This window comes from Siphateles boraxobius, unplaced genomic scaffold (genome assembly GCF_051911475.1).
Source record: "Siphateles boraxobius isolate OS27281-9 unplaced genomic scaffold, OSU_SipBor_1 41, whole genome shotgun sequence".
In the NCBI taxonomy this organism is placed as follows: Eukaryota; Metazoa; Chordata; class Actinopteri; order Cypriniformes; family Leuciscidae; genus Siphateles; species Siphateles boraxobius.
The window spans coordinates 37014808-37037699 of record NW_027509042.1 but is presented as its reverse complement, the minus strand read 5'-3'; the positions used below and the strand labels follow the sequence as shown (position 1 = coordinate 37037699).

The window sequence follows — 22892 nt, the reverse complement described above, 5'->3', positions numbered from 1 at the left end:
GAATATTACAATCAATTAATCAGTTCTTCCAACGAACTATTTTGATTATTAGTTTATTCTAAGAAAAGGGTATCTTCCATGGCCACCGAAGAATAATTATTTCTTCGCCTGTACAGTACTTTGAGCCAGTAGCAAAAACCGTGATCGTAAAGTGACTTGTATTGCAAACAAAACAGAACCAAATACATATTATGTACAAGTTTTATTAACTAAATATAGATATTTATATGAATATAAATAAACTAAACAACATACACACATGAATACATAAATAGGTTAGTGATAGGATGAAATTAGAAACCGGAAGAGGGTCTATGAGAAGAACCATCAGAATTTCATTTTCACATTTCATTGAATTGAATACTTGCATTTGTAATGGGAACAATTCTTGAAGTTGTTGAAAATTGGAGTCGTTGATGGTTCCGGCAGTGTCAAGTGGAAGTTGGTTGAGCGTTCTCTTTCTCCAGGAACGCATGACTGGTTTGGTGAAGGCCTGGGACTCTGTTGAGGCCACGCCGAGCACCCAGGAGAAGTGAGGAAGTCGGAAGGATGGGTGATTGGAGTCGTTGTTGGTTGGAGTCTTTGTTCCAAAACTCCTGAGATTGTCCTTGGTTCTTTGTGAGAGAGTCTTCTCTCTTTTCCATGAGGCTGGATCTGGTTGGAATCGAGGCCTGCTGGGCCCTGGGGCCCCCGTGGAGGGGGAGGGGGCTCCCCAGTCTCACCAGAACAGTGTTGCGGCTGGATGAAAAAACTAAGAGAGGGAGGTCACATGTGGACTGTCTCTAATAAGGCCTGGAGAAGATCCTCCCCTCGGGGTTGAACTCGACCAATCAGAAAGGGGACATGTCTGAGAGGGAAAGTGGCTCTTAGTTGATTTACGGATCTTTGTCCCATAATATGATTATACCTTCATTAATGCTAAAATAGCTATAACACATCCACACTGCATTCTAGAAGAAGGTGATGTACATCAAAGTGTGAGTCATTAAATGAGGATTATTTAGGTAGGAGGCATTATACAGGTGAGGTTACATTGATCGTTAGTTGGTTGTATACCAGGATACATACCATAATATATACCTAATAGTACACGAGACAGTAAACCATTTACACTGTTTCTTTCACAGTTTTATGCATGTTCATTTATAGATCAGTTAGTCTATGATTAACGCAGCAAAGTCTGTTTTAAAGAGGGTTTCTGTTTCATAGTCTCTCTCTTGAGTATGTGGCCACATTCCTCGGAGGTCGTAAAATCTCCTTATCATGCCCTGTAACATGACACTGTTTCTTTCACTTGTGTTTGTTCATTTGGGCTGTGTGAGGAGTTTCATAAACCTTTGTATATAATGAATAAATAGTATGTGTCTGATTGGTCCATACCCTACAGCCACCTAGCCGCATCTTTTCCAGAAGGGCAGCTTTCTCCCTTTGAAAACATTTCAAAGGATGTTGGGCTGTATGGCATCAGCTGCAGCGGTGCTCCAGCTGGGCCTACTGCGCATGCGCCCGCTCCAACGCTGGTTGAATGCTCGCGTGTCCCGCCGGGTGTCTGGCGGCCAGAAAATCAGAGTGACTCAGGCCTGCATAGCAGCTCTGCAGCCCTGGTTAGTGGCCGACTGGTACCAGCAGGGAGTAATGATGGGAACCATCTCTTATCGTAAAGTCATCTCGACAGACGCGTCCAACTCGGGTTGGGGCGCACTGTTCGAGGGCAGACCGGCCTTTGGCCAGTGGTCAGACCAGGAGAAGGGTTTTCACATAAACTGTCTGGAAATGATAGCGGTCGAGAACGCGCTGAAGTGCTTCCTCCCGTTCATACAGGACCAGCATGTTCTTGTCCGCTCGGACAACATGTCTGTGGTATCCTATGTAAACCGTCAGGGCGGTGTCAGATCCAGAAATCTCTGCAATCTGACGGAACGCCTCCTTATTTGGTCTCAGACGCACCTGCGCTCGCTGAGGGCGGCGCATGTGCCTGGCCATTTGAACGACGGCCCAGACAAACTGTCCAGGGACAATGTTCCCCCAGGGGAATGGTCCCTGCACCCCAAACGGTCCAGAAACTGTGGCGCCTATTCGGCAGAGCGGAAGTCGACCTATTTGCGTCAAAAGACAACGCTCAATGCCCGACGGTCTGTTCGAAGGACGAGGACGCACTGGCCCAGGTATGGCCCAGCCTCCCGCAATATGCCGTCCCTCAAGTCTCTCTGTTGCCACAGGTGATCAAGAGGATCAGGGAAACGCGCCACTCGGTGCTCCTCATAGCCCCGCGTTGGGAGAATCAGATTTGGTTCCCGGAACTAGCAGGGCTGTCACATACAACTCCGTGGCCGAATCCGGTGAGGGCAGATCTCCTCTCTCAGGCTCGCGGCACGATCTGGCATCCCAATCCAGAGCGCTGGTCTCTGCATGCATGGTTGATCAACGGGTACTCGTTGCCCTGCCAGAAGGAGTGATGAACACGATCACGCAGTCTAGAGCCCCTTCCACGAGAAGGCTCTACGCGTCTAAATGGTCGGTTTTCTCTGGATGGTGCACCGACAGAGGTCTGGACCCGCGGACATGCGGGGTGGCGCATCTGCTCACCTTCCTACAAGAGCTGTTGGATAAGGGAAGGTCCCATCCACGCTCAATGTATACGTGGCGGCCGTGGCAGCGTTCGCAGAATCGACGCATGGCCAGTCATTGGGAAGACACGAGTTGGCCATCCGCTTCCTTAGAGGAGCTAGAAGGATGAATCCGCCGCGCCCCCCGTCGGTTCCTATGTGGGATCTTTCATTGGTCCTCGAGGCCCTGAAAGCTTTTCCATTTGAACCACTAGACACCGTGGGGTTGAAATATCTATCACTGAAAACCGTCTTTCTGACTGCACTGTCGTCAGTAAAACGTGTAGGGGACCTGCATGTGCTGTCTGTCAGCGCGTTTTGTCTTGAGTTCGGACCGAATGACTCTAAAGTCTTCCTCAGACCTAGACATGGCTATGTCCCTAAAGTGATGGGCACTCCATTCAGAGCGCAAGTTATTTCGTTGTCAGCTCTCCCAGCATCTAACAGCGAAGGTGATGTGAATCTCCTCTGCCCTGTCAGAGTGCTGAGGTTTTACATTACGCGCTCCGCCTCCTTCAGGTGTTCGGAACAGCTTTTTGTTTCGTTTGGTGGGCTCACCAAGGGTCTCGCCTCCTCGAAACAGAGCCTGTCCAGATGGATAGTAGACGCTATAGTGGCCGCTTACGCGTCAAAAGGTCTGCAATGCCCTCTGGGCATCAGGGCTCATTCCACGAGAGGCGTGGCCTCTTCGTGGGCATGGTCCAGTGGAATTTCTATCCATGACATATGTGTAGCGGCGGGCTGGAGCTCCCCGTCTACCTTTGTCAGGTTTTATAACCTAGAAGTTCCTGCCTTGCAGGCTAAACTGTTGTCAGTCTGAAGGAGAGGTGTATTCTGCCCAGATCTCCTGCTCAGATCACTCTCACATGACTCAGCTCTCCTGGTTGAGCTGCACTAAGTAGGGTATGTGCCATGTGCCTATACAGACCGGCGCGCTGCTCTGTATTCCCTATGTGTGCTTATGTACAAGTGATGGCCCGCGTGGCTGGCCACCTTATTTTTTCCACTTATGGGGTTCCCCTGAAAGCTCGGGGTCTCATGTGGATGCATTGCTGCAGCAGTTGCTCGCAGGGCAGCCAATGAGCACGCGAGATGGCCTGCTCTAGGTCTGCTAGCTGCTGCACTGCGTTGACAAGGAATACAAAATTAAGGATAATTTTTTGGCTTCAGTATCTCGAGAAGATGAATCATTCCCGTAGCGTAAGCTAAACTTACGCAATACTCGTTCCCTCTCTAGAGAGAACCGAGGTTACGTTAGTAACCGAGTATCGTTATCGGTCGTTGGTGTGGACGCATATTTAGTTATCTTTATCGTTATCTTTATAGTTATCGTGCTTGGTGAGAACGGGCCTTTACTCTCGAAAAAAACACAAATTGCGGAACTTAATTTTTATGGAAAATAATGTTGCAATGTTTTTCTCACCTGGGGCCTCATGTACAAAGACTTGCGTTGAATTCATACTAAAACATTGCGTACGGACAAAGCTGTAAATGTGCGTACGCACAAAAAAAATCAGATGTATGAATCTCTGCATACGAAGGATCCCACGCATATTCTCTTTGTACATCCCAATTAACGTAAAAATGAGCGCACATGCACGAGCACAACGCCCCACCCAGTCTCCTCCCTTAATTAAATACATTTAAATATGGTAATGAGTCCACTTTGGCAAAAGAAAGGAGTAAGAAAATGGCTAAAGCAAGCGGCAAGAAGTGAAACTTTACAGAAAGTGAATCGGAGATGATACAATCGAGGTAGAAACGAGAAAAAAAAATATTTGGAACTTTAATTGTCCTCCGGAATTAATAACAAAAGGAAAAAATATGAGTGGGAGAGTTTGGCTGATGCCGTCAATGCGGTGGGATCTGAAAGTCGCACTGTAAATGGACTTAAAAAGAAATGGTCTGATATAAAGGTGGACATTAAATGGAGAACTGCTGCGCACCGACAAAGTGTGGGCAGAACAGGCAGTGGTAAAGGGGTCGATGAACTTACACCCTTTGAGCAGAGAGTTGCCTCAATTATGGGTGACACTTTACTCTCTGGAGTAGTATCTGCTGCTGTGGGAGACTCGGATTTACTACAGGACTGCCACGAAGGTAACCGATATTATCTGCACATTTATTGAATGGAAATGTTTCCGATTCACATATGCAAATTCTTCTTCAGATGGCGCCTTTATAGCAATGTGTGTGCAGTCGATCGCTCCGATTACATTAGGAAAACCGGCTATCGCTGCAAATTGCGTTTTAATGTTTGGCTGGTCAACTGCATCATATGGGAACCTTATACCTGGTAGACATGCGGATGATCCCGACCGATAACGCTGGCATTGAGCGGCTCAAAGACGACTGGCTTATTCCTGAGCGGTCTGCCAGTTCCCTTTGGAAAGAACCAGTTGCCAGGAAAGCAAGTGTTGTCAGCACCTGCAAGGGAACGGGTATTGCGTGGCTCCTCGCTGTCTCTCTCTTTAGATTCGGACCCAACTCAGCACAGAGCTCCAAGAGGATAGCCCTTGGAAATCTGAAACGGCTGATAAGCCAGTCATCATCCTGGGCCAGAAAATCATTGTGGTCCCTAAAAACTCGTTCTCTTCGGATTCTGCCATTAGCAATGTCCTCTAATAAGGCCAAAGCTGCCATTGCCATAGACTAAGGGTTGTATCAATTTGCATATGCTTTTATATGTTCTTACTTAATTGCATAATTGATAGAATATTCCCATAAGGCTCGTGTGACAATATATGTAAATTATTTTATAAATTGCAAATTAATAGCAATGCTTCCCACAGGTGGTAGTGCGATAGACTTGTAGAACAATTCGCTGTGTAATGTTTGCAACTTAACTTCATTGCCTATAAGAGTCGCCAACGGACAAAAACTATGAGAAATGTACGTACGCCAGACATGAAATTGGCGTTGAGGAACGCACATTCTCACGTTAATTTCTCTGTTAGTACATCCGACCGTGAGCGTGAAAGCTGGCAAAGTTTTTGTGCGTACGCAAGATTGATAGATGAGGCCCCTGGACTTTGCTAGCCTGTTTGTAACAATACATAAAATAAATAAATAAATAAATTAAGTTCTATTTTTGGCAAATGTAAAGTCCCTTTCACACCAAAATTGAAATGACCCTTCAATGATCTCAACACCTCTGCACTTACTCCTCAACATGGGGACAGGAGAAGTTTCAAACAATACATGGGAATAAAAAGTAATGCATTACTTTACAACTATAGGTACTTGAAAAAATGTATCTGTTAATGAATGAGACAAAACACTTAGTTAACAAATAGTATGGACGTACATCATCAACTATGGACTCAACTATAATGCTAAAATTAACTGAACATGTGCTGAACATTCACTATGTTCTTGCAGTTCCTAGTAGCCAGTGCCTTAGTCATAATCATTATTTGTCAAAAAATAAATGTGTATATGCCACATGAATTTAAGATCCTTTCATATCAGTTTAGACAATGAGTAGCCTTTTTATCTCTGGCGATAGCACTTATTAATAAAACTGTCATCAAACTTGATTATGGGTTTTTCAAAACGATCCCTCACATGGGTAATAACAGGCTATATCTTGTAAGTTTGATGTTATCCCAGTTCCACCGTTTAAAAAAAGTTCAAATTAAACGTTTTCTGACAACACTGACAGCAACTTCACCCACGAATCCTTAGAACAACTTTTTGTTGTAAACGTTACATTTAATTTATTAATTGCATAGTGTGTAGTAGATGCCAGAATGTGTGATGTCGTGAGTAGCAGCAAAAACAAGTGATTCATTAAATAAATCATCGGTGACATTAATCTTATTTGTTAATTTTATAAAGCATGCACGACTCCATGCTGCAATTGTTTGAGCCAATGCACACTTGTGATTAAAAGAAGGGCCCATTAAACCTTATTACATTCGCTTGGGCCAAGCATCTTTTTCAGCAACTGGTATAATTCAACATGGCCGAGTCTAGCAATTTTTTTCGGTCAAACGAGACAAAGTTTTTCCTGCAAAGTGACATCTAAATTATAGCCCTGTCGATCCAAGGTTTATTTTTGCAGCTAATGTCTGAAACACATGTAACGGGAGAAAGGACGAATCAGGAAGGCAACGAGAAGCGGTATGGCGTAAACTGCGGGATGCGGTGCGGTATTATCGGCCTGTGATGAAAGATCTGAGCTGGGTAAATCATTAGTGCTCATTAGAATTGAATCATGGAGATTATGCTCTGAAGAAATCAGTGGAAAACGCTGGTCATTGCTCAGAGCGAACAGACACAATGTTGCCATAGAGATTTGCCAGCTCAATCAAAACGAAAGGCAGCAACTCTAATATTCGAGAGCTCAGCATTAGTCTACTACACTATGGGCTGTGTGCTTTAGGATGTGTCTAGGGTCACTAAGACTGAAAACATTTGAGTATTCTTGGTCTCCTGCTTAAAAAGTGGATTTTGACTGTGCTGTTACTGTAAGCTTACATGGCATTTCACTTACCACTGGTCTCTAGTAGTCAACCTTGTAACTGTGCTACCTTTTGTTATTTTAAAACAGCAATTTCCTAAAGGAAACTGATAAGCTTGGTTTAAGGTTGTGGATTGTTGTAAGGTTGTGAGCTTATGTTACTGCCAAAGTAATGCAAGAATGCACATCAATATGGATAATAGGACTGTACACTTGCACTACATGCCAAATATTTGCATCTGCATACTTGCGTAGAGCATGTTTCTGGCCTAAGCGTTTACAAAGGAAGTGAACCCGCAATCCAGCTGACTCTCAAATGTAAGTAACTGTACACTCACCCTCTATTTATAGAGAAAGAACAGAGATCTGGCCAGCATTTGTGAGAAACATTCCAATCCACCGGATGTAATTACATCACAGGATGAAATCATTAAATATACACAACAGCACTTTGCCCAATCACAGGTGGATGTGCTGGCAGCTGTAATGACATCACAAAGGTTGTTTTCGTCCTTTCAGGAAACACTGAGTGAGCACATAGAGATGATAATTACCTTTAACACAGGAAGAGTCAGACTCTAATGCACTTCATAGTCATCTGTTTCAGAGGCGAACGGTGTGTGCGTGTGGCGCATTTCTAAAGCCTGATTTACTCAGTCTCCCATGATTCTTGGTTCTCTGGTCTGTGAAGAAATCAATGTGACCTCGAGTCCATTTCGAGCCCGTTTTGAAGTCCACACAGGTGTGGAGGGAGAGGAGGAAAGGCAAACGTGAATTTATAGAACAGCTGTCAGGACAACGAACCTCGAGCTGAAAGTCAAAGTCATCTAGGCCAACACTGACATGGAGAACATTCATTTGCATGTACGGCAGGATCATCTGGAGTTGGCCACCGCATCTGGTGCGCTCTCGCGATCTGCATCATCAAACGGTGGAGGTGTGACTGCTTCATAATTTATCATTTGTAGATGCACCAATGTATATAATTAGTGAAATGCCAAAGAAACCATAATGATTGCATAAAATAGAACAGAGGTGTCTCGGGACATGGTCCAAAAAATAATGACTTTTGATTAGAGAATGTTTGTAAATTTGTCATCGTTTTTGTGTGTCCATAAATGTGAAAATAACTGCACTCTACTTTAAGATGGTAATATTTGCCCATGTGTGTTTGTGTTTATACACAGTGGGGAGCAAATGTCTGAGACTACAAAGAAAATCTGAGAATTTTTTCCCCAGTTCTGTCATGACAAGTCTCAAAGTGTTTGGCCTTGTAATGGATATGACAATGTTAATATGTTTGGTCTTGGTGGAATAGATCTGCAATGCTGATGCTGCTGCAGAGCAAGTACAGGACTTGTTACTGCCAATACTTACACGACACGCTGCTGTGAGCAAGTAAGACTGCTGATGGACAATATAGCGTACATGAATACCCGTAGCAGATCTATACAGGTGGAGCTGGGGAAGGTGGAGGGTTTCTGAAAGCACGTTGCATCTGCTACAGAAAAGGCTGACCAGTATTTGAAGGTTGAGCAGTGAGCTGATTGGGTACTGATACAGCAGGAACCAATCAGCTGCTTTATAGAGAATGATCTGATTGCAAACAGATTGAGTTAAAGACCCATCAGACTGCGCCATCTAGAGTTTCATGACAGAACTTTGTATTTTACCTGGAAATTAACTTTTAGGATTTTTTTTACTTTTAATCAGCAACGACACATTAAACTATCAAAAGTGGCAGTGTTACAGTGACCAGTGAAGTGAAATGTGTCTTTTGAATTTCTATTAAAAGGTAGTGTAGGCAACGTTTTTCATTAACACTTTGTTATACTGGTTAAAACTCTCCACATCCTGATATCAATCTATAATATAAATGGTCTAAATCAGTGGTTCTCAAACTTTTTTCGTCACGCCCCCCCTTTAAACCTTTAAAAAAAAAAATATATACATCATTATTATTGTATCATGTTATGTGCTGAGGCATGAAGTAATTTACCGCCATCTCTCGTGATGCTTTGCAGAGTCTGCTCTGGCTGTGTGCATTCATGTGTTTTGGCTTTGCCATCACAGTAATAAATTACATTTAAAAAAATGTTTAAAATAGAAAGCAGTTATTTTAAATGTGCTCAAAGCGATGTCACGCGTTTTTTTAGGCCAAAACGTTTTTTGTCACATACAACAAACATCTCCTCACTATCCGCTAGCTGCCTGTCCCCTGAACACACTGTAAAAAAACATAGTCTCTGCAGACACCGCAGGCTCCACAAACAGCAACAAAACAAACTGGGCTTACCCGCACCACGAAACATAACAAACTGTTCCAGCCAATAACCGATAAGAAGGGTTTGGGGGTGCGGTTTGGGGGGTTAGTGCGCAGATGAGGAGGAGGGAGGGTCTAGCTAGTCTTCGTTTTGTTTGACAATACTTTAAACGTCAACAAGAAGTGACGTCACCCGACATCGCTTAGAGCACCTTTAAATAATACTATTTCACAGTATTACTGTTTGTACTTTTTTCAAATAAATGCAGCTTTTGGTGAGCATAAGATCTTGGCTCAACGTTCGCAGTTGATGGAAGTCTGAACCATGAAGTCCCTGCGCAAGTCAACGCTGCCTGGCTGAAATAGCGCACGACGACCAGCTTCACGTGCGATAAGAAGACCAGTGACTGTCTCAAGTCGAAGTACCATCATTCGTCCTGTTGCTCTTTATGGCACTGAGTGTTGGCCCATGACAAAAGAAGAAGAACGCCGCCTCTGTGCCATGGACACAAAAATGCTGCGATGGATCTCATTGCTTTCATTGAAGCAAAAGATGCTCTCTGTAACATTCTAAAATCATGCAGAGAACATCAGGTTTCATACAACTCGGGTGCTGTCAAAGCAAAACTTGCACATACAGTACCAAAAACTAGAAAATTCTTGGATTTATAAATTAACTTGATGTTTTTTTTAATTACTTTACGCTAATAATATAATTTGTAACAAAATAGTATTAAATTAGGGGGGGATAAAATAAAAACATAAACATTTGGACTTCACTGTCCACCTCCACTCTGCAGTTGTATGCATGAGTGCAATAATCAAAAATCATTTTTCACTGTTTCTTTGTGTGTTCACCTGTAACCCTTCAATTGCCACACACACATTCCAGGAATCAATCAGATTTAACAATGCAGAGATGAATTTTGCCATCCTAGCATCACGTCACCAAAATGACCGATAGAGCAAATCAATGGCCACACCAATACATACTGTGTAAACACAAGGCAGCATTAAACAGTGACAAAGAATGCAAGCAGGAGAAAGGAGAAAGATTGGTCCTAGACATTTACTAAGTAAAACAGAGAGACAGAGGGAGGGAGGAATGCGGTTTAATGGACCGCTGGATTTACTGAACTCAAAGCAGTAAATTCATGTAACTCCCCACATCTTAAAAACACGATCCCTCAGTTTACAACAAGGGCAAATCTCACTCAAACACTGTGGGGACTTTCCATTGAATTGTATGGTTTTTATATTGAGGTTGTTATATTTTATATTCCCTAAACTTAACCCCCACACATGCATTTTCATTAAGGAGGTATTTAATATTTATTTAGTCATGCATTGCTGGTTATCTCTTTCCTATTCTTGTGGGGAAATCTGGTCCCCCACAATGTAACGAAACCTGACCCACACACGAAGATCAAAGAATATACAAATACAAGCATTCATACAAAAGTATATATTTCTCAACTGACCTACTGGTATACACACACACACACACACACACAGAAGTACTCACCAGTACTGTTCTTCTTCCTGTTCCTCAGAGCACAGGTGACAGGATCTCCAGGAGCACGAGGATTCTCCAAATATTTGGTTGTCCTGATTGAACCTGGAGACACAGCAAAAATGTGAGAGAGAGAGAGAGAGAGAGAGAGAGAGAGAGAGCAAGAGAGAGAGAGAGAAAGACACACACATACACACACACAGAGAGACAGTTAAGTCTTTCCAGATGGGATTGTGAAGCTGGCAATCTGAATCTCCGGGCAGAGCTGCGTGTGGATCTGCTTGTGTGAGTGTGTGTGTGTGATGGTTGTGATTGGCTGTCCTGTACTCCCAAAGAGATTCCAGAATAAACGAGGAGTCTGTAATGATTTTAATCTCCCTGAGCAGTCCCTCCTGTGTCAGCTGAGTCATGATTGTCGACATATACATCATTGCCAAAGCATGAAAAGCACTTAGAGTAGAGAAATATACAATAAAGAAAATAAATAAGTTTAAGTAAAATAAAGAAATGAAGAGTAAAATAATAAAAAAAATGGACAAAGTAAATACTGAACACTATCGTTCAAAAATAATTTGTAAAATGTTTTTGAAAGAAAAAAAGTCTCTGCTCATCAAGGCTTCATTATATGATAAAAAAAACATGATAATAACTGTAATATTCTTGCTATTTAAAATAACTTTTCTATTTTAATATATTTTAAAATGTAATTTATTCCTGGGATGGCAAAGCTGAATTTTCAGCATCATCACTCCAGTCTTTAGTGTCACATGATCCTTCAAAAAATATGCTGATTTGGTGCTCAAGAAACATTTATTTTTTATTATCAGTGTTGAAAACAGTTCAATAATATTTTTGAGGAAACCGTGAACCATTTTTCTAAGGATTATTTGATGAATAGGACGTTCAAAATAACAGCATTTATTTTAAATTCAACGTTTAAATGACTTTACTGTCATGTTTGATCAATTTAATGCATCCTTGCTAAATAAAAGTATTAATTTCTTATAATAATTTTTTTTGTTTTAAAAAAACACTAGAATTCAGATTTGGCAGTTATTTTCAGCGCTGTAGCAACCATTATAACTTACAAGTTCATCCCCACAAACTTGTTGAGAAATAATCTTCATATTTTAAGAGTTTTCTTTTGATTGGTCACAAAAAAACAAAACAAAACAACATAAACATGACAACATAGCAAAAGCATTCCCAAAAATCAGTTTGGACTGTTTTATCACCTGATTAGCATTCATGAGCGGAGCTAAAGATTTATAATGCGTCTCGACTTTTCAGATGATTCTTGCATCTCTGATAATATTGCATTACATAGTTAATGATTGTTTGGTAGAAAACGATAGCGAACGAATCTGTGAGGTTATAGGGTTGGAGGATCAAATCAAGTTTGACTCAGGAACTGGACTCTTAGTGCGATCACATCTCTATTACCACCACATTCTGAAGTTAGGCACTTATCAACAGGTTTCCAGATTGGGGACTGTCATGTACAGTAATTACTTGTAGCAAACACTTTTCATCCACAGTATCGTACTGAATGCTGCAAGGTAAGCAACTAAAAATTTTGGTCTGTGAAATACTTTCTCTCTGTATTAAAATAAACATGACTTAGTGATGAAGTGACGTTTGCCTAGTGCAATTGAATATTTATAGGAAAAATTTGAAAATGACTTGATTGACAGTGAAAATTATTCTATTTGATGAAAAATTTATAAGAAACTTTTTTAATAATGTGAATAAATGTTAAAATGAGCTATAAATAAGCAAAATATGCACATTTTGAATTCATGCTGAAAAGTGGTCTATACCGCCACCTACAGGAACAGACACAGCATTGCAGGCACAGGAATGCACCCATTAACATTATTTACCATTGGAAATGCTTATTGCAGGAGAGAAAAAAACTTTAAGGAACCTTAGGGGAAATTTATGACAAGATAAAATATGATAAAGCATGACTGTAAACTCTGTAAATTGCTCCATTTTACATTAGAATGGATCTAAAGTCAATCAGGAATGATGAATGGTAACGTTTGTTACATTTCTGAATGTACTTTGTTGGGAGTTTTTTACAGAAAAAGTATTCTATAAACCATTCTAATTAAAAACAGTTTTGATTCAGCAGCACATTGGGTTGATGTGGGTATAAAAATCACAAAGATTGGAAAGAACAACTCGCGGTGTGTAGCCAGCCCAAAATAATGAGCGAGTTTTTGCCAAGTTCCCAAAAACTGCCAAGTCTCTCCCATGTGATTGGCAGCTCTCAGCTCAGCTATCAATAGGAATCAGTAAAGAACTAATAATACCACAATGATAACGTAACACATGATATACCGTATATGATACGGATTCATTCATCAGTTCTCAAATAATCTATAGCAGCTAGCTAAATATGTACAGTTTATCGAATCACACATTTGGGAAAAACTGCATTTTAAGGTCTAGTTTCGCCTGACCTACACTCATCCTTAAGTTAACTGTGTGTCCTGACATTTGCGATTCCTTCTAATCTTCACAGAGCAGGTAAATTCATTTTTACCTCCTTTGAGTACATACTTTAGGGATGTTTGGTAGTCGCACAGACCCGTGGTTATAAATGGTTTTGCTTCAGGACTCCGATTCACCATTGAGCATCATATAAACATTAACTGTTGTACAAAAATCAAAAGTAAAAATGTATTAATATCCATATGTTAATAATATTTAAAAATAATAATCTGGGCAGCCAATATTTCACTGCACAATACATTTCATTTACTAATTTGCTCAAAAATACAGCGAGTTTGACTAATATACACAGTGATTAATGTTTCTTTTCCCATCTTTTAAAAGTTGATAAACCTAAGCATTTTACTGTCGTACTGTAGCCAATGTTATTTTAGTTTCATTGAGATACTATTAGTTTTTGTTAATGTATTAAATTGTATGTATATTTTCGTTTTCATTTTAATGAAAGTTTTTTATTTTTAAATACTGTATGTCTATATTGTTTTTAAATTTGTTTAGTTTTAGTTATTTTAGTGCTTCATAAACTAAAATGAAAAATGTCTTGGCAGCAAGTTGAAATAAAATGTTTTTTATATTTTATTTTAAAAATCCCTTAAACCCCTTTAAAATTCCTTAAACAGTGGGGGGATACAGAATGACATATGTAATGTAACTTAATTAAAATTAAATGAAAGACATACAACCAACTGTAATCAATCATATATTGTTTTTACCCCCTAAATAACTGTTGTTTTTTAATAGAAGAACATACAGTTCTTGAAACTTCTGCAATCACAAAATCATAGTTAATACATTTAATATACTGGCACTCTCAGTTTCTGCTAATAAAAGACTGAAAACAAGCAGCTTTGTCAATTCCTGCAGAGTTAAATATCCTAGCATATAGGGGTCTTGACAATGTTAGACAATGTGCGGCCTTTGAGTCAAAAAGTTTGAGAAGCATTGGTCTTCTACACTGTGAAATCACAGCTGCAGAACTCTTGACTGATGCGTCTATAGGGTACACTCATTATAAAAGATATTATGCAGTGACCCTTCCAACAGACTAGGCTTTTCAATTTATTCTATTCCTCTTTCTATTATTGTAAATATATTATTTCCAGGTCTTGACATTAACACCCGTCAAATGCAGGAGGATTTCAGCAGTGGCGTTTAACGTAGTCCCTCCTTCTAGCCACTTTAGATAGTTGAATTTTATATATAATATACAGTCAATTGTAGTCTTTTTAAAAGGCATCTAAAATAATAAAATTAAGTGCAATGTAGTGTTGTCAAAAATATAGATTTTTCAATGCATATCGAAATATCTGAAACTCTCCAATACTCATTTTCCGAATAATAGATATACGATACCAGCTGCGCTTTCTCATATCTCCGACAGTGAGTTGACACATAAACCTGCTTCCTCACACTTGGTCGTTTCATTTGCTCCAGATGAATATTGTTGGCGTTACAGGGCTTGAATTTTGGCGTGGGATTGAGCGCATTGCACATAATTTTATTCATTCCCGCAGATTTTGTACTCGCACTCAAAGTATGCACATATAAAGCCGCCTCTCTGTATTATGGATACATGGATGCGTGTGTCAGGTCTTAAAGTGGCGGCAGCCTAATACACCGGCTGCCAAATTATGAGATAATATAAAAAATATCTAGATTTTCCCCCATGGTATCAATGTCAAAATTGTGGCCAGAGAAAATGCTGAGTGGCAAGTAACTTTGGAAAACCAGTAGCCACAGTGGCTGGTGAACAAAAAAAGTTAATGTCAAGCCCTGATCATTACTTATATATTTTTTTATCTTTAATTTGATCTCACATTGTAAAAATGCACGTTTCATCAGCTCTGAATGAATGCGTACTGTACGTAACAAATCAACTTGACACCTGAAATTTTTTGTGTGATACGTCATGGCAAAAAGTGACTCTCGCACGCACCTGATGACTTGTTGGACCGAACGGGCGATAGATAGGGTTGGCGGGGAGGGAGCAGTGGGGAGGAAGGGAGGGAGACAGACACTCCTCTGGTCAAACTTGGCCTCAGCACCTCCTCTGCAGGGTACGGCTGGGCTGGGAGTGGCCCACTGCCATGATTCTGAAGAACCACAATCCCCTCTTCCTGAACTCTGGGATGGAAACTGGGGCTGAGAGATTGACTTCCTAAACAAAAATGAGAAAGGCAAAATTCTTGATTAGACATTTTGATTAAAAATATTTTTTTTTCAATTTTTAAAGCGACCCATTATGCTTTTTTTTTTAGATATTAGTGGATATTATGTACAGCTGTTTGTGAATATAAATGGTTTAAAGATCAAAGTGCACAACAAAATTGAATTATTGTCTCGCAACAAAAAGAACCAATTCTTAACTGCTTGAATCAGTAATTCCAGTCTTCTATCCTGCACGAACCTACATAGGTCTGTAACAAATTTGCATAATGCCCATCTATGGTCTTCAATGGCTGCCCACGAATAACACTTTGACCCATCCTCAAACACTGTAGTTGTAGCTGAGGCTTAGAAGAGTTTGGTTTGTGCTGTTGACATCATGAAGATGCTGTTTTCTGAGCTGTGAAAGTAAATCCACTTTGCATAAATTTCCAAAGATAAGGGCTCGAATACAGTAAATCCGACGCCATCATTACTGTTCATATCACTGTGTATAAAAGTGCTCCGGGAGCTGAAATTCAGATGGTAATAGACGTTTCGTTTCCGACACGCTGTAAGCGGCAGACCAATCACAACAGACTGGGCTATCTGACCAATTAGAGAAGAGTAGGCTCTCGTAATGGAGGGATCCTTTATTGAACCATGTCAGACACTGTGGTCATGAACTGCATTTTTTTTTTAAATGTTCTACAAAGGTCCACTTATAATGTCATCAAGATTTTTTTACATCAAAAGACATCCTAATACTAAATCCTGTTTTTGACCCTCTCTTTGAAACTTTTAATAGTTAGAAAACTTCAGATGTTGAAAAATATCCTTTTATGTACTTGAAACATTTTGTCAACTATGTGAAACATTTATGAATATTACATATGCTTTATTAGTCTTGGTTGTGGCAAAGTGAGTGCTTGTGGTGCAAACAGCTCTGTTCTTTTGACACGCTGCTCAATTTAATCTGTAGAAATGGTAAAATGGCACAATTGTGTCCACCATTTGAATACCGTTGACAGGGCTCTCAAGAGTCACACATTGAGCTTGACAGTCACTCATTTCGGTCTTTTGTCACTATCTCCCGCCACACATTGTATTTCTCATGCTGAAAAACTATTTGAATTATATATTTAATATGCCGCAGTGCCCAAAACTCTGGCCGCGCCACTCGCACTGTGGAACCGGCAGGAATCAACCGCGTCTCCTCTCGTGTTGTTCGTCGAGCTACACAATCAGAAAATAGCACTATTGTATCTGGGTAAGATTTAACGCAACAACCAATGACAAAAATACATCCTGTCTTCAAAACTTGAGAGCCCTGCACTGATCTATAACAAACAAAGCAATAGTGACACATAGTGAAAACACTGTTACTCACGCGTAACTATGTTGCGACATTGCTGTCAGATATAGTCTGCACTGCATCATATTTTATTTTATTGTCTCTCTGAAAAGCCTGCACCAAAACGGTGTCTTGTTTAAAAATTTATCTGAAGTAAAATGAGGCGAACAAATGAACAGTGAATTATTGACGCCCTCTGAAACTTCCTTAAAAATAAAGTTGATCCACACTTTCTTAATGTTAAGATCACAAGGAGGGCAATGCAAAGACTTTTTTCCGCAACTTAGCACTGCAAAACATTTTGTAATCCTCAAAGGCATCTCTATCGTTTGTTGCTTGAGTAATTCCGTATTTGCATCCGTCTCGTATTTACCACGACATGATGTAGGCAATGATGTAGAAGTAGTCATTGATGTTCTTCTGCAGAGGCCGCGTTTAATCGCACTATGATGTGACAAAATACAAAACTAGTCATTTTGACAGCTTACAGGATATTTCTATAGAACAATGACCTCAAAAGATTTTTTAACCATAATAATAAACATTGAACATTTTGAGTCTCTTAAACTCTCAACGTCTTAAATCAGATTAATTTACTGTATGAGCGGTGAACCTCTCAACAGCTCTGCTGCTTTCCAGCTGGACGTCAGAAATCAAATTATCTAGATATCATTACCTATGGCTTTTTGTATCTAAGCCTTCAAAACCCCTATAAAAACATACAGACAAACTACTAAGGCTGTCTTACGACCAACAGTAATACTATACATCTTTCTCCTCCTATAATAGACTCTTTCGAAGAAAGCTGAGAATAATTTAAGCCCTTTTAACATTCCAAAGCAAACATACAAGGCCTGAAGTTCCTCTCACCGCAACAGGATTTACTGTTGATCTCGCCAAAACTATACTGGTTTTAAAACAAAATGCCAGCAGAAATGCAGCTTTTCATGGTATGGCCTGGCATATTACAAAGAGGACATCCCTGCCGTCCTTTTGAAGGAAGATTGATGGACAGAGACAAACTGTAAACTATTGTCTGCACATGAATGTTAAAGAAACAGGATGGATATTAATTCAACTAAATTAATTTACAAAAACACAGAATACAAAAAAAGACAAAAAAAAAGTAACTTGATGACAAGTTTTTCCTCCTGAAAACTAATTCCTACTTAGTTTTAGAAATAATTGCATTAATACATTCTTGTAATTAAGTTGTGTAAGAGGTTATAGACTTGCATGAGTGCCTCTTACATGAAGGCAAAGTGCACACACACATGTTGGGTTTCCCCAATCCTAAGCTTACCCATGACATAAAACTTTCTGCATTACATTTTCAAAAAAACATAACTTAGTATGATTTAAAAGCTGTTTTTCATCATGGGGATCAAAATATTACCCCACAAGGACAAGGATTTTGGATATTGCCATCTTTGTAAAAAAAAATTCTTGAAAAAAAAATTTGTTTTTCAGCCACAACATTTACAACACACAGTTATGCATAATAAGTACACGTTCATGACCGTCGTTCTTTAAGGAATTCGGAACGGCCTGTTTGTCTAAGGCCGTCTAAATCATTAATTTTTCAGGATACATGGATTTAAAATTCTAGCTGTTGAAACTGTTGTAGCTGAAAAAAATATTAGAAATGAAACAGTTTTACAAAGTAAATTTAGGCATTAAAATATTATGTACAGTATAAAATATGGATATTCATTCTTAGACTTGAAGATTACATTAAATAGTAATTTAAGGAAAAGGTAATCCTTATCTAAATGGTAATGAGTATCCACAATGAAGTTCAAAATGGACAAATATTACATAATAATAATCAAAGTTACTGATATATTGTGAATCCCCTACTACTTCTACTGTTAGGGTTGGGTAACCTGGGAATCGTTTGAATTTTAACGATTCCGATTCTTATTGATTCCTAATTTCGATTCCAATAAGGTAAAAAAAAAAAAAAACCTTAAATATCATTCACATTTATTCTAAGTCTTATTGCAAAACATTACATTGTAGCAGAATACCATGAAAAAAAAGGAACTTTTGTCTATGGTTTAAAAATACCATACCAAAAACAACTAGCCTAACTAATATAGATTTTAAGCATTATTACAGACAAGTAAACACTCAGTAATTAAAAAAAGTACAAAAACAAATTAGCAAATCACACAAATAAATACAACTAAACAAAGATACAATTGAAATGCAGTGTTTTAAGATTTTCAGGTATTCAAGTACAGAAACTGTAATCAAATGTAACTTTATTGATAAAATACAAATATGGTTAAAAGTTATTCAGTCAAAAACAGCGAGTGAATTTTCTCTTTGTCTTTTGTTGTTTGATGAACATTATTATAGAGACGGCAGAATATTACGCTGCTGTCACTTTATGAACTGCACGGATCCAAAACACATACGTTTTCTTTGTCAACTGTTTACGTTGACTTAAGACATAACTGACTGTGTTACAAGGATATTTTTGACATTATTTTGTGTGTATTTATCTGTTCAAGTGCAAAAAGACGCAGAAGAGAACACTATTCAGTATGAGAGACGGCTTTCTGTGCACATGCTTTGAACTAGAGGTCGACCGATTCATCGGTTTTGCCGATATATCGGTATCGATAGTTGAGGGGTGGAACTATCGCTATTGTCAAAAATCCATACCGATAGTTTTTCCAGGATGCGTCCGTTGCTGGAGCGGCTGAGAAGAGTGCACTGTCATTACACAGTACGAAAGCACTGAGAAGAGACTGCTAGCATTATACAGAGAGAGAGCGGACGCTAGAGGACAAATAAAAACTATCACTGGCTGAGTTGTTTAAGTGAGGCTGCGCGCAGCACAGAGAGAACGGAGAGCGCTAACACTACAGATGCGCATTTAAAACACTGAAAGCGATACGGTATGAATACAGAACACTAAACTACATAGTGCCATATCATTATAAAGTAATTCATTTGTTGACTAGATAGAAAGAACTAGAAAGAACAGTAGTATGTTTGCCATCGAGGCTGAGACTACTAACATTAGAAGCTACCTCAAGCAGTTAAAAAAAAAGTGACAAAAACACGCAAACCTCATCCAAATGTTTTATGTCGCAATTGTTACCATCCATTTGCATTAGTTTATATCCAGCTGATCACTTTTATACATTCATTAGCCCGCGAACTTGCATAAGATAGTGACGTGATTTCTCAACACTGATATGTTCATGTAGCCGACAGAAACAAACAAATCAGAAACGCATTCGATTTCAGTTCTTTTTTTTTATCACAATACAAATTATTTTGATTAGATAAACATCAAGTGTTCTAAAATAGAAGCAAATAAAAGTGAATGACTATACTGTACATGTAATACAGGTCTACATTTATGAAATTTTAAAGAACTAGTTCACCTCAAAATGAAAATTTCCTTTAAATTACTCACCCCAATGCCATCCAAGATGTTCATGTCTTTCTTTCTTCAGTGGAAAAGAAATTAAGTTTTTTGAGGAAAACATTTCAGGATTTTTCTCCACACAATTGACTTTAACGGTAACCAAATTGTTGAAGTTCAAATCAATGCAGTTTCAAAGGGCTCTGCATGATCCCAGCTGAGGAATAGTGTCTTATCTGGCGAAACGATCTGTCATTTTCAAAAAAATTTTTAAATGTATATACTTTTTAACCACAATTGTTCGTCTTGTGCTGGTCTGCGACGTGCCAGGCAAATTTTCAATGTACGGAAATTTGCCTCTAATATAGATCAGATCTATATATTTCTTTCAAAATTAAACTTTTAAAGAATAAAAATAAAACAAAATAAGAATAAATAAGATGTTTTGATGTCTCAACGTTAGATTATTAGTATATCATACACATAGCTTTGTTGATAATACAATTTTGTTGTAGAAAGACCCTTTTAAATTTTTTTTTTTTTTTTGCCATTTTACTTCTTCAAAAGGGATGTTTTTCACTACAGTTCAAATCAGCATTCAAATAATACTTCATCTAATTATTAAGTTTCACTGTAGTATTGAGACTATGTGACATTGGCCATAGTGTGGAAAATATGCTGCCATGGCTTTCTTCTCTTTTATTGGAGAATCGTGGTCGATCGCCTCTTAATGCAGCCCAGCAAATCAAGTCTGACTAATGACAGTCTACTCCAGAGAGCTCTGACATAATTACAGCCCTGCATTCATAACACTAAGGCCTGACCAAAATACCGACCAGAGACTCCATTCATCAGACATCAAATATTTATCAGAATATAAATTCAGTAGAAATGAGGGTTTGGAGCTGGACGGAGGCCTTGCTGAGTCCTATATTTAGTCAAATATGGACAGACTGAACCAGAGAGAAAAAAAACACACAAAAAAAAAAAACACATTCATGCCGCTGAAAATGGACTCTTAATGTGCACGTGGCGTAAATCAGGCAAGCTGGCGTTTTCATGAGTTCAGCATCCCCATAAGAAACAGTGGTTGACTGAAGTGACAAATGCTCAACTTTTGGAAAAAACTTACGAAGAAAAACAAAACAAGGACAAGGATTGAAAATATACAGAAGAGGAAAACAAGGACAATAGACTTTAACCCCTGATGGTACCATCTAGAAATACAAAGAACATCTCTTCAGACAGGAAATTCAAAAACACCACAGACAAGGACAAAAGTAGGAAGACAACAATAAGGAAGGAAGGGAAACAAGGCTATGGGTGAAACTCAAGAAGAAATATTCGGGTCGTATTTTACTCCAATACTATTTTCATGACAATTAAGCAGATATGAGATAATGGAAAAAAAGGGAAATGTAGTCATGTGTCTGTGATGTTTTATAGCCTATCTAAAAATATAAGTACTAATTATAAAGGAGAGGTGGTCAACAAACATTTTTGTCGTTTTTGTTTAAATGGCAAATGTACATATTTATATTCATTGCCATTCAGGTTTGTGGTCACTTAAAGGTACAATATGCAGGATTTTTGCAGTAAAATATCCAAAAACCACTAGGCCAATGTTATTTATTTCGTTTTGTTGATTGCTTACAATATCCCAAATGTTTCCAACTATTTGTAAATCGTGAGAAAATTGTGATTTTAACCAAGGAAACGGGGCGTGTGAGCAGGGGTGAGGAGTCGCCAGTGTTATATCGCCATATCAGTGTTACCCTCGGTTTCCGCCAGGTTTGCGCTCCCACTGCGTTAGTAACCATGACGACAGACGTGGACAACCGGGTTATTGCCGTTATGCCTATCAAGACGCTCACGCTGTTGTTGTTTTGTCTAAACATTATGGACCATGGCAAGCAGACTTTGAGACAAAAAGAGGACTAAAACGAAAATCAACATCTTTCGAGATGCCGAGAGCTCCACATCTGCGACTAACTTCGACTTGACAGAGACGGGATGTGTTGCATGTACTGTATTAGACAGGTTAGCAAATGTACATAAAACTAATCAATGCTATTTAGTACAACATGATGAAATGTTAGAAAATGATCTGTATGTTATTCTAATGTTGATCTAGCCCACTGCTAGTCTCATACAGCCAACAAACAACCTAACTAACAATATTCAACACACTCAAATGCTGTTTAGTGTGATAGTGTAACTGTTAGAGCAAGTGAAACTTGAGGTAAGCGCTGCGTTACCTCAAGTTTAATTCGTCTAATAAACTGAGCTGTGCGAGTATGAATTCAGCACTTGCGTGTAGTTCGCTAGAATGAAATGTCCTTATTCCTTTATCCGCGGGACTCGCGTTGCGTGTGGCGCTGGTATACGTCTAGCAATCGCACCCGGCTTCATACCACAGTCATGTTAAAAACATCAATGTATTCACTGATCTATAAAAGATCCATCAGCTTGACGACAAGATCCATAATTCAGCTTAATGTGGAATATGCGTCATCAATACAGGTCCTTCTAAAAAATTAGCATATTGTGATAAAGTTAATTATTTTCCATAATGTAATGATAAAAATTTAACTTTCATATATTTTAGATTCATTGTACACCAACTGAAATATTTCATCCG

At 39.1% G+C, this 22892-nt stretch overlaps 1 protein-coding gene across 6 annotated transcripts in view; it reads right to left on the bottom strand.

Moving 5' to 3' along the window:
• Positions 1–22892, bottom strand: part of tanc1a (tetratricopeptide repeat, ankyrin repeat and coiled-coil containing 1a) — a 98836-nt gene that overhangs the window by 59030 nt on the left and 16914 nt on the right. For all 6 annotated transcript variants that reach the window (XM_077199362.1, XM_077199358.1, XM_077199360.1 and 3 more), the window contains exons 3-4: positions 15304–15525; positions 10860–10952 (exon numbers count right to left, since the gene is read on the bottom strand). In XM_077199362.1, the coding sequence (XP_077055477.1) occupies positions 10860–10952; positions 15304–15525 (315 nt within the window). The remainder of the gene's footprint in view (positions 1–10859; positions 10953–15303; positions 15526–22892) is intronic.